This window comes from Astyanax mexicanus, chromosome 25 (assembly GCF_023375975.1).
Source record: "Astyanax mexicanus isolate ESR-SI-001 chromosome 25, AstMex3_surface, whole genome shotgun sequence".
Taxonomy (NCBI): Eukaryota; Metazoa; Chordata; class Actinopteri; order Characiformes; family Acestrorhamphidae; genus Astyanax; species Astyanax mexicanus.
Window position 1 is genome coordinate 15,110,933 of NC_064432.1, and position 12,557 is coordinate 15,123,489.

The 12,557-nt window shown below is 37.9% G+C and overlaps 1 protein-coding gene across 4 annotated transcripts; it reads right to left on the minus strand.

The window, feature by feature from the left end:
* Positions 1–1,671: 1,671 nt before the first annotated feature.
* Positions 1,672–10,230, minus strand: mogs (mannosyl-oligosaccharide glucosidase). 4 transcript variants are annotated; one of them, XM_022681813.2, is made up of 5 exons: positions 10,153–10,230; positions 6,363–6,737; positions 5,605–5,828; positions 5,012–5,205; positions 1,672–4,058 (listed from the first exon to the last, which is right to left on the minus strand). In XM_022681813.2, exons 2-5 carry the CDS (start codon positions 6,709–6,711, stop codon positions 2,288–2,290), a joined length of 2,538 nt encoding a protein of 845 aa, XP_022537534.2. In that variant the 5' UTR covers positions 6,712–6,737; positions 10,153–10,230; the 3' UTR covers positions 1,672–2,287. The 4 variants fall into 4 exon arrangements, with proteins under 4 accessions (XP_022537534.2, XP_022537538.2, XP_022537537.2 ...); XM_022681817.2 differs by having other exon boundaries at positions 6,363–6,733; positions 10,153–10,222; XM_022681816.2 differs by lacking the exon at positions 10,153–10,230 and adding an exon at positions 9,969–10,146 and having other exon boundaries at positions 6,363–6,733.
* Positions 10,231–12,557: the final 2,327 nt, after the last annotated feature.

The following is a 12,557-nucleotide window of genomic DNA, read 5'->3' on the forward strand; positions in this document are numbered from 1 at the left end:
TCCAGTATCTTTACCGTCCTGATTTCACTATTTTTCACTATTTTTACTATTACTGTCAAACCTAAACCAAACCTTGTCAAAGATAACATTAGTTCAAAAATATTTTCTATTAATATTGTCCATTTCTCAATCTGCTGCACTACAACCCCCAGCGTGCACTGCTTCTTGACAGGGGTTACACAAACATTTAGGACCCCTCTAGCAGGTTATTCCTAAAAAAAGCGAATACTGACAAATCCAGTGAATATATGTATTAACCTATAGCTACACCCAACAGAAGAGAATTATAAAACAGATTATAAAACTGATATATAAACAGATTAATAAACTTGTAGCAAAGAAAAGTAGAAGTTGCTAGTAAAAACAAAAATAGGTATGTTTGCTCGGTACCTTATGTAGCCTATTGTGCAATACATATGTATATATTTGGAAATATTACAAATTATTTATTAAAAGTACTAATTTAATACAAGGTTATATTTTTTGTTATATATTATTTTATATATTGCAGTTTTACTATTTTGAATAACCAGCGGTCCAATAAATAAATGCAAGATCATTCATTGCCACTGATCAAAAAATACAAATAATACAGCATAATAATGCAACTGCACTTTTTTATATTACTATTAAGAACATTTAGTGCATAAAAATGAGTTTTTACACTTCATTTGAAGGGTCCTTATACAGAGGAATTTTTTGGATTTTTATGAATAAAAAGTTCTATGAAGCTTTAACCCTTTCAAACCTGAGCTATTTGCCAGTGTTAAAACATATTATTACTACTAATAATAGTGCTGTTTTCTGTCTGCAATGCACACTAAGGAAGACTCAAATATTAAAGAGAATAAAGTGTTCTAAATTACATACAACTAGTAAAAATTATCTCTTTTAACCTCTTTGGCTCTAGTGCTTGATTTTTCTTCCGTGCAGTGGGCGGGGCTAAGCTATTGTTTCCTTGGTTTATAAACTTTTTCTTTGGCTTGTTTATAGTCCAATCTGATTAAAACAGGTCTCAATTGGTGTTATGTGCAACAAAACATTAAAAAAAAAATAGAAAATACATGATGTCCAATGTAATGGACACAGGGTCTGAAAGGGTTAATGCCTGAAATAACATTTTTCCCTTACATAAACTATACCTATAAAGTTTTATATATAATATTCAATAATACATGTTATACCAATACCATACCATTTTATCCAAAGTCTTATGTCATGTTGCGAGTAATGGCATAAGCTGTTCATAAATATTTAAATAATGCTTATATAAAATATATGAGTTATGTATATTAAAAAATATGAGTTATGTATATTAAAAGCGTTATGAAGCCCCCATGTACGTACCTTTCAAATAAAATGTTTAAATATCTAAAATAAATGAAAGACAAAATAAAAAAAATAATTTTTAAATGACATACCGGATTATTTAATGGGTTCTTCTTGCTAAATAAAGACAATGGTCAATATTAATGTCAACAGAATTTTTTTGAGGTTATTGAGAATGTGTCTATTTATTGTACAATATAAATAAAAATAAGTCTATAATGTAATTTATTTGACAGGCCTAGGAAGCATGACAAAGAAAGTTCCTCAAATAATTGTTTAGCCTGGGCATTGAGCTCATGCAGTCATTCCAAAAAAAAAAAAAAAAAAAACATGCCTGCAACGCCATGGCACTACTATTTATTATTTATGTCAATATTACCAAGATTCTAATGGGAAACACTGCGACACCCGAAGGACATTTTTCAAAGAACATGACAAACCTTGTTTGAATGGCTGCTTGTGCTGGGTTGAAGTTTTTGGCATTCAGTACAGAACTCAATTAAACTGAAGAAAGACCTTGTAGGAAGTTATTGATTTATTCCTTTGAACACGCCCGAATTCTGCAACAAAAAGACTGCACTGCATAATTACGGTTCGATTACATTAAATTCTTTTGTCTGCACATTCTGGAACACTCACAAAGCCCGTGGCAATTCACACCTGAGGAATGACTTGTCGTTCAGTTGGCTTTACAGGAGAAACGTTTCTGCAATACATCCATTTTATAGAAAGTCTGATTTATAAAATTTCCTCCATACTTATAAAATAGTCTGTTTGCTGAAGCGAGATCTTGATCTTGATCTCTGGTATCCAGTGATTGCACTTAAAGAGAGGTTTTCTCGAATTTTCACATAGTTAAACATTTAGTCAATCACAGATAATGTTTGCTGAGACAATTAATGGCACATTTTTTTAGCTGCTTGATAATAGAACACTGAATCGTGAAAATGCAGATGAATCAGTACTGTTCAGACATAATGAGCACAGTCAGAGCAGACCAGCCTGTGAACGGGTGGCTGCCCTGCCCCCTGCCTGTGCTGTCATTGTATTGTTCCCAGATGTAGCCAGTTTCCTGGTACTGCTTGTAAACATTATTAATGACATTAGTCCTGAGCTCTTGATACAGGGACGCAGCGTCTTCTTGGTAAGGTCCCTCCACGCTGCTGTAGTGGTGCAGTGCCCGTATTGCCAGGTAGTTGATGTTGATCCATATAGCTCCACGCCAGTAGGGGGCGTCATGCTCAGTGTTGCGCTTCATGTAGAGGGGATCTGCACGAGAGAGCGATCGGAGGCCGTAGGGCGTCCACAAGCGGTCGGGATCCCGAATGTCCCTTAACACGTGTTGCAGCTTTGGGGAATCAGGGGTCAGTACATGAAGCAGGAAGGGGAACAGGCTAACGTAGCCGAGAGCATTCACATACTGTAGCTTAGGAGCTTTACGTACGTAACGCACCAGACGTGCCACTGGGAACTGGTGCCTCGGCTGTCCAGGTGGCACGAACACTTTTTCCTGCTGTAGCGACACAGCCTGGGTGTGATTTCCGTAGTCGCAGAACGCACGGTGCTGTTCGGACCAGTGCAGCTCATTCAGGAGGTTGTTGTCGTTCAGTGTTAGGTGAGTGCGCTCATACTCCTGATGGGGCTCGCCAAGCAGTTGAGCTATATTTCGCATGATCCTCGACGACAGCACCATCCAGCAGTGCAGGTCGACGTGCCTCTCTTCTGTAGACGGATGCGAGGCACGTGGGTAGTCATCCAGTCCGGACGTTAAGGTCTTTGGGTTGAGGAACAGGTTGGTGTCCTTGTCTCTGCCTCGCCAACGGTACGAGTTTGGCAAGGGACCAACCTGAGTGGTATTATACCACTCGAACCACGTCTGCAGCCTGGGGAAGAGCCTGCGCAGGAATTTTAGAGTTTCCTCATAAAGTGGCAAATCTCGCTGGGTCTCCAGTTGCTCAACCAGCTCCTCTAAGAGCAGGAACATTGTAGGGGGGTTCGCATTCTCATTTCGCTGCACCACAAACTCCGACGGGACCTTGCTGCGCGCCTCGTCGCCTAAGATCAGCTCACGTGGGATCCAACCTTCCACATTGATCAAGTCCAGCCAGTGTGCCACAGCCTCCCGCGTGACCTGCGGGTCCCATCTGTTCAGGAGAATCTGGTGGAAGCCCTCGTCCCACAGGAAGCCCCTTGGGAAGAAAGAGCGGGAGGGCACGGCAGTGAACAAAGCACCCTCAGGGTACAGCAAGGGGTGCTCATTATAAACAGACTGGACCACAGACTGCCCAAAGAAGTATCCCATCCCTCCAACCATGTTACTTAAAGCAGCCTTGCTGAACTTCACCTGGGATGGAGCGAACCCCTTGGTCTGAAGCCCAAAAGTCGTCTCAAACTTTTCGTCAAAAGCTACCTTCCTCTTCTCCAGCTCTTCAGTCAGGACTGAGCCCACCAGCTGGTTGGGCCGGTCGTGAAAGCTTCCGCTCTCAAACAAAACCTCAATCTGAAAGGGGGTCTGGACGGTAACCTGATGCACAAGAAAGTCACTCTCTATGCGGCCATCTTTCTGTTGTTGCTGCTGCTGGTGGGGAGGAGGCTTGTAAGAATCCACGGCGATGTAAGGTCTTTTTTCTCCAGACGGGGGATGGAAAACGAACCTGCGATTGAGGCTGTTCTTTACTATGTCTGTCAGCCTGTCAAGTCCAGGGCTGAGCGTCTGCAAGTAATTATAGCTGAGGAAAAAAAAAAAAAAAGATATAGAACATTAAATAAACATGAATTGTCCTTTACTATAAATATCTATATTTTTCCCTTTACTCTACTGGTCAATTTTGATTTTGCATGCCAAATGCTATTCATTGTCTGTCACTACATAGAACTAGGTGTTAGGGGTGGTCCTTTCGCGACAAAATACTGATCCTATTCGTTTTTTGTTTTTGTACAAATACTGCAGCCACACAGTTTAAATAAGATGTGTTGCTGATTTATATTGAACAAAATCACATTTATTTATTTACATAGTAACAGTTTAAAAAAATGTGACAATAAGACTGACTTAGTTAGTAAGCTGTTTATTTTAATCACGTTTTATGGTGTGTTTAATATCTTATAATCCAGTATGAGTGATTGAATCTACCATTCAGCTTCTACAACATTACCCTGTCTGTAGTCAAGTCACTTTGTGTGTGCGATATCTGTAGTCTGTAGAATGTTTTTAAGTCTATATTAGCATTAGCCTCCACATGGTTCTCAACGTGCTGTTCGATGCTTGTTTACAAAAGCATTTCTGCAATAGCTTAACTCTTGGGTTTACCATCTGAGAAATCTCCTTAGTCCACCAGACGGTGCTCTGAACTGGATTAAGATTAAAACAGCCGGCACCTAGTCCATTAAATAGTCCACTGGATCAGACAGGGACATCCCTTGTTATTTTAGAAACCATTTTTTATTTTATTTTACAATCTTACTGCAGAAAATCCATTTATTGAGGAAATTCCAGGTCAAATTTAAGTCCAGACTTAAATAAAAAAAGACTTTTTTTTTTTTTTTAGCGTGGGTATGTTATATATCAAGTCACACCTAATGAGTTAACACTCACTGAACTATTCTAAAGCTGGACCGCTTTCTAGGTGTGAAAATGTAACTTTCTTGAAATGCCTGTGAATATAGAACATTGCTGGCATACCTGGCATATTTGCCGCTAGCAGCCCCTCCAGCAGTGGGTTTGCGGAAAGTGATCTTGAAGTTTCCGAGTTCTTCCGAAGTTCCGGTGACAGAACTCAGACGACTTCTCTCTTCCACGTGAGCCTGCAGGGAACCCTGAGTATCTGCAGCCGCGTAGAACATCAGCGAGATGACAGGAGCTTGGGGGGCAGAGCTCTGGAAAGAGTCATGGTAAGGTCAACTGAAAAATTTTTACCAGTAAATTTGGAGAAGTGGACTTTAAAGAGAATTTAGCTATGTTCACGCAACCGTTTTTTTAATCCCAGCTGTCAGTCTGAACTCATTCATAGCTCTTAAGATACTGACATGCATGAAACCGAAACTTCACATGAAGTTCACATGAAAATGTTGTTTTGTGCATGCGCATCAGTTACACAGCACAAACAGTGTTCAGACGAATGTTAGATATGGGTCACATTAATATAATAGTGTAAACAGCCTAAAATTAACATTGGATTTGGGACACTTTCACCCGTTGTGTGAACATCATAGCTCTGCTGATCTGTACAGAAGTACAAAGATACAAAGACAATTATTTTCCTCTGTTCTGCTTACATGCTGTTTGGCAGTGATCCTCCAGGTCCAGTCGCCTCCATGCTCCCCTCCCATTCGCTTCACAAACTCTGTTGTGAGGGTAAAATCGTTGTCATGGATCTCCTGGACACCAAAGTTGACTCCGTCGTGCATCAGCCAGCCATAGCCCGGCAAGCGGTCGCCCTGCTCGCACGTGTGCCGAAGGTTCACATCCATTTCAGAGAACTGACGCATCCACATCAAGCCTGAGGAGCCGCAGACAAACACAATGACATCTCACTGATGAGGTGGGATTAATATGGTACATTACATTAACAAATAAGTAGGAATGGCCAGAAAATTCAGTGGGGAAAAAAAAAAACGCAAAGACAGAGCACGAAGCCAAAAATACACCAGAGTTAGCTTAACGACAGCCACAGGGCCGTGAGAAGACAATCACACGTACTCTGCCCTCTCATCAACTATCAGCGAGTATTCCAGCTAAAAAAAGCTGTTAGCATTGCAGATAAACCACTTTAACTCAGCTGTGTCTGTGGCATGTTTAATCTGTTTGAGCCCAGCTGCTAACATTGCAGCTAAACTCCTCCAGTCCAGCCGAGACCGGCTGCTGTCTCCGCTAGCATCCCAGCTAAAACCTGGCTTTTTAATGCAGCTGTTAGCATCCCAGCAAGAAGCAACTGGACACTGCTGAAAAATGCATGTTGCAGAAACACTATATTGTTTACATTACATATTTAATTCATGGAATATAGCTTTAAACTAGTCTATAAAATCCATACCTGTCACAACAGACCTTGGACTTCTTGTTTTCATCCCAAAGTACACCTGTGGCCGATAGGTGCCCCAAAACCTCTCCGGGGACACGGCAGCACTGGTGCTATTCGAGTCTAAAACCCGTGATGAAGGGTGCAGGGTCACTACTCTCCTGGCCAAGGATGAGCGCATATACAGGGCATAAAAGAACCAGGCGAGGCTGAAAATGCACAAGGCGATGGAGATGTTGATGAAAACCTTGCCGATGTCAGTCTTCTTTTTTTTCTCCTTGCGACTCGGCAGAGCGGGTTTCTCCTCTTTCCGTGTGTGAGGAACTCCATCACCCGTCACATTCCTCTTCCTCTGCCTTCCCATCCTTCCCTTGACCTGTCCTGACCTGTCTGAGAAAATATACAGTTTCATACAGAGTAGAGGAATGCAAGATTATTTATTAAAATGTTGAGTTGAGACCTCAGTACAGGTTCTCCAGTAATATATACACTGTAGGAGTCTCACTTTTAGTATGAATACAGAAAACAAAAAGGCTTCATCTTACTCTAATTTTCATTGTAAAAGCACAGACAACGAGAAATGGCAAGCTGTTTAATTGTAAAATGCCAATAGCAATCTGACTTGTATATAAAGCAAATATGGATATACATAAAATTCGTGTACATAAAATCGTGTCTGTAACATAGATTACCAGATTTTCTCAAAAAAGAAAGTGTGGGAAAGGTTTGGTTTCAGGACAGACTGTAAATGATCACAGTTTAAGAAACAACATAACTTAAATACACAGTAAAATATTTACAATTAAATATACAATACATACTGATACATTATTATTATACATTTTTTATGCTTTTTTTCATCATATTGTTCTGTATATTGCCATTTCTCCTAAATATATTGAAATATTATTTTTATTTTTACTCATATCAATAACCTTGTCTGTCTGTCAGTCAGTTTTTTCCCAGTAGAAAATCGAATTTAACAACTATTAAAATTTGTGATTAAAAGTTAAAAAGTGATCCTCACTATAAAAGTAATTTAAATTAGTCTTATTTAGTGGATGGCGTATCAATCTATCTATTTCTTTTTTAATGTGACCAGTCAAAATGACTTAATAGAGCTGTAAATCTGATACTTTAACTAGTACAACATTTTAAATCAGATTTTCTACTAGAGAAAACTACAGGACAGATTCTAAATATGAGCTGTTAGTAAAAAATCACTAGTGTCATTTAGGCAAAAAATGACTAAAGGAATAATATATGCATGTACGTATGTATGTATGTATGTATGTATGTATGTATGTATGTATGTATGTATAAGATTGTCAAAAACATACTTTAACTGTGTTTCTGTCCACTAGAGGGAGCAATGTGACTGACATGCAGTTGTTTCAATGAAAGAACTCATGAATGTAATATTTTATAAATTCATTTGTAAACAGCCTTTATTTTATTTTTTTTATTTATTTTTTTTTTATCTCAGTTGCATATGTTCTACTAATTTCTTAAAGCACATTCTTGAGATTTCTCTCCCTCTTCTGAAATTACAAGGTCTGCAGGTTTATTGAACTTCCTGCTTGTCTTTTTTTTTTTTTTTGTGAAGAACATACACGTATACACTTACTAATAACAAGTGCTACTAAAGCTATGCAACAAAAATAAATAAACATTAGCTTTATTTAGAATGAATAAGAGTATAAAGAAATAAAAAGTTTCATATATTCAGTCTATTTTCTAACCAGTAGCTTACCAAGTCCCTAATTTTAAATAAAATAATTTTAGTCTAACAAAATAAAATAAAGTACAGTAACAACTAAAATTTACCACAAAACAAAAGTGCAGATTATTTAGTTCATGCATTTAAACTGTAAACTATTTCATTTAAATACGGTAAATAGCAAAACCGCTTTAAAGAATATTGCGATATCACAATATGTAGTTTTTGGCAGTAGTATTGTGTACAGTTTGGTAAGGCACGTCCCTAATATACAGTATTGAAAGCATCAAGTGCTACAGAATTAAATAATTTATGATGATGTATTACTGAAAAGCAATGCACTCACAGGGTTATTTCTGTTACAGAGGTGGTCAACATAGTGTTAGGAGTCTTGTCTAATGGGGTAGCTCACTGGTAGGGTGTGGCGTTAGCCATTGCGCCACACCACACCAGAGCCTTCTGATGTACTGTTGGCATGAGGACGTGTCCTGAAGATCAGGAAGAGCTGTCAGTGCTGTACTGTTGTCTGCAGGAGCTTCAGGAGAACCTAGGAAACCTGGAGCTTCTTCTTTATAACACGCCTTTAGCTATATCCCCATACTCTTCACATTTTAGTGTTTTATCAGCTGTAACATGTCTCACAGTGGATTTATTGGTTAAATAGTAATGCTGACCTTACACCTAATGATTTTCAAGTGATTTCACTGTCGCAGACAAATTTCCAGAGTATTTTTTTAATTTGAGTAAAAGTTACATAGTTACTTTTAATTATTTGATGTAAAAAAAAATATATTGTTTTAAATAAAAAAACAAAGAGGAGCGAAGGGTGAAGGGAGGAGGGGTTTAGTGTGGATGTGAGTGTCAGATATGTGGATTGGGCATTTATGGAAATACGGAGCAAATCGCATCCCTTATTGGTTTAATTATTTTTTTTAATTCAGAATTTTTCCAGCATTTTATTTTTTTACTCAGTAACGGTGAGTTTTCCAATGTAGCGAAGTAGATTACTTGTGTCAAAATCTACTTGAGTAAAAGTAAATTTACCTATTTTAAAAACTACTTTAAAAATTACAAATTACTCATAAAATCTACTTAATTACAGTAATGTGAGTAAATGTAATTCATTACTTTCCACCTCTGGGTGGTTAGGATTGAAGGTTTTAGTCAGTCTTTTTTTTTTTCGTCCTAGTGTTCAGATTAAATCAACTGTGTTTAATATTATCTTATAAGTCTTGAGACTTGGCTCACGCAAATAGTGATATGAACAATGTCAACAACCAATAGGCGAGCTACGCACGGCAAAAATATTTCAAATATTAAGAATATTTACAAATATTTATATTGAAACAGAACACATTTCGTAGTTATTTGGTTTTTACTTTAATATGTACAGTATTTTAAACACAGGTAGCACTTAAAAGTCATTATATTAAATTTGTATGTTAAAACTGTATGTAAACTCCACCAGAAGCATGATGGGAAATAATCTCAGAAAGAATATAGTTGCAGTTGATCCCCAGTCTTTGCTAAAGTCTTTAGTCTGTTAAAAGTCTTTTCAGAGTCTTTTCAAAGTCGTGTAGTGTATGGACAGCATTAGATAACACAGCCGAGGTGAAAACCTCTGAAAATTAACTAGTGGTTAAGAGGCAGGAACTGCAGGTGTATGCAGGTATCTAACGTTAACTGTATATTTAAACTTAGCATTAATGTAACTCTGCTTTTAGCTACAAAACAACACTATCTCAGGTCCCAGCCTGCAGTAACACACCACGTTAAATGACTAATATCTTTAAAGCAGAGTAATAATGAACACACAGTGCAGTGAGTGAAGGTATCTGCAGCATATGTTCCTTAACAGACAGGCTAACTGCTTTAGCAGGCTAAGCTAACCCAGCTCCCACCTGAATGAATGGATTTCCTGCAGCCAGAAGCCCTTCCGTAGCTTAGCCTGGCTAACCCAGCTAAATTATCTCCATCCTGGGCTTTTTTTCTCCGCTGCAGTAATGCATAAACTCAGTATTTACTCCACGCAGGTCTTAATAAGCTGCAGATGAAGCAGGACCGCGGGTAAAAGCCCGGGTTTACCTTAGAGACGTGTCAGTTTCCTGCTGATCATCACCGCCTTCTGAACCCTCCCGACTGACTGGAGGAGGAGCGCTGCGTAGACACGCGCGCGCGGGCGTGTCCTCAACGCCGTGGTGGCGCCCTCGCTCACTATACCCTAACACTCGGCGCCTAGGCTACGAGTTAGTAGCGTCTCATAATTATGACTTAGTGAAGGAACCTTGTTTTTTTACCAAGTGGCAGAAATAAGCTTCCATAATGTTTTATTTGGAGCCAAGATATAATATTCCTCATTAAAGTGTTTGGTCCCCAGCCCAGGTAAGAGATGACTCATACTTAAACTAAGGGGAACAGTTTGAGAGTTCATTTGGGTCCAGTCCCATTTCACCCTTGTTTTCGAGTGTAACGGGGGGAAGGGGTGAAATCCTCCCCCTAACAATTGGAACACCCCCTTTAAACATCCAGTACAGATATATAGCCCTAGTTAACTTTAGGACATTGTCTTCAGAAAGGTGGCAAGTGGTGCAGCAATTCATTATTATGGTTCATTCCCTAATTCCTCTGTAATAAGGAGCTGAAATTAGCTTTCATTAGCTTTTATTAATTTTTTTACGTTCCACCTTAAATGCTTTCACCTCAGGGAAGTTAGGTACCTAGCTAGCTACTGAGCCAATCTGTAATGCTTGTAATAAGGAGAATGGCCATAAAATAATAAAACTACACTATTGGTTATCGTAATTAAAAAAAAAACAAAAAAAAAAATCTCAGTACACTCTTTTTTGAGTGTGCCTCTAAAAATTCTAAGTTCACCCCCCTACCCCTCCAATGTAAAAATATATATAATATATAATTATTTATTTATTTATTTATTGATATCTCTTATAAAAAAAAAAAAAGTAGAACTTTCTCTAATATTATAGCATTAAACTACATGGATCTGTGCTAGAATAACAGCTATGGATAACTGCTAGGTTACTATTAGAGTGAATTGTAAATTAAAGGCTCAGACCACTGTGTATTATTTATATGAGAGAAAAATATATCATACCGATTTAATATTAATTTTTCAAACTCACCCGGCCTACCAAAAAGTTTGGACACACCTTCTCATTCAATGCATTTTCTTCATTTCCTGACTATTTACATTGTAGATTCTCACTGAAGGCATCAAAACTATGAATGAACACATGTGGAGTTATGTGATTAACAAAAAAAAAACATGTTTTATATTCTAGTTTCTATAAAATAGCCCCCCTTTGCTCTGATTACTGCTTTGCACACTCTTGGCATCATTCTCTCAATGCGCTTCAAGAGGTGGCCACCTGAAATGGTTTTCCAACAGTCTTGAAGGAGTTCCCAGAGGTGTTTATTAGCACTTGTTGCTCCTTTGCCTTCACTCTGCGGTCCAGCTCACTCCAAACCATCTGGATTGGGTTCAGGTCCGGTGACTGTGGAGGCCAGGTCATCTGCTTCAGCACTCCATCACTCTACTTCTTGGTCAAATAGCCCAAATTACAGGAGGTGTTTGGGGTCATTATCCTGTTGAAAAATAAAGGATCGTCCAACTAAACGCATAGCAGATGGGATGGCATGTCGCTGCAGGATGCTGTGATAGCCATGCTGGTGCCTTCACTTATGAATAAATTGAATACATTTTTTTTAAATGTACTTTGAATCTTTTTAGAAATAGGTTAAATCAGTTTTCAAAAAGATAAAAAAAATATATATTTTAGAAGTAGTTCAAATAAGTTTTTAAAAAAGGATTCTTTTATGCAAGTAATTTAAATCTGCTTCACAGTGCTCTTCTCATGGATTCAGATAAAAAAAGTGATTCAAATCAAATTTTTACTTTTTTATTACTATTTTTGGTCTTTTTTTATTTATAAAAAGGTCATAAAAAATTAGGCCACCTACATTTGTGATCGGACATTTACTGTTTACTAACCCCTTCATGGACATTGATTTCATGTAATATTTAGGCTTTACACTGTAGTCCCTGTAGCCCAATGCTAATAAATTGATTTTTAAGGGGATTGAGTTGTTTATTATTGCCATTTTTAACTTGCGTACAATTTATGTACATTTCTACTCTGTGAAACGTTTTATACGTTTATTCACTGAAAATTTCCTAAACACCTACATGACAGAGTTGCACATGCACAGGCCCGCCAGAAGAGGACAGCATATGGACAAGTTATCTCATAGGTAAAAAGTTATATATTGAATGGTTAATCTATACTATTAATTGTATGCTTTCTCTTTTCCCATCTGAAGACCTGAAATAGTGAGAGAAATCTGTGAGAGAATAAGATTTGCATAATACGCTTAGACAGAACAAAACAGTAGAACCCAATATATCATTTATATTAAACACTGACACCTCAGAAAACCATTTAAAACCTTTTTTACTCATGCTAGCCTTAAAT

Coding starts and splice junctions, on each gene's coding strand:
- mogs (XM_022681813.2), bottom strand. CDS start 6,711: ATGGGAAGGCAGAGGAAGAGGAATGTGACGGGTGATGGAGTTCCTCAC. Junction 5,829..6,362: donor TCCAAGGTCTGTTGTGACAG/GTATGGATTTTA, acceptor GCGGCTCCTCAG/GCTTGATGTGGATGCGTCAG. Junction 4,059..5,011: donor GCTAGCGGCAAATATGCCAG/GTATGCCAGCAA, acceptor TTTTTTCCTCAG/CTATAATTACTTGCAGACGC.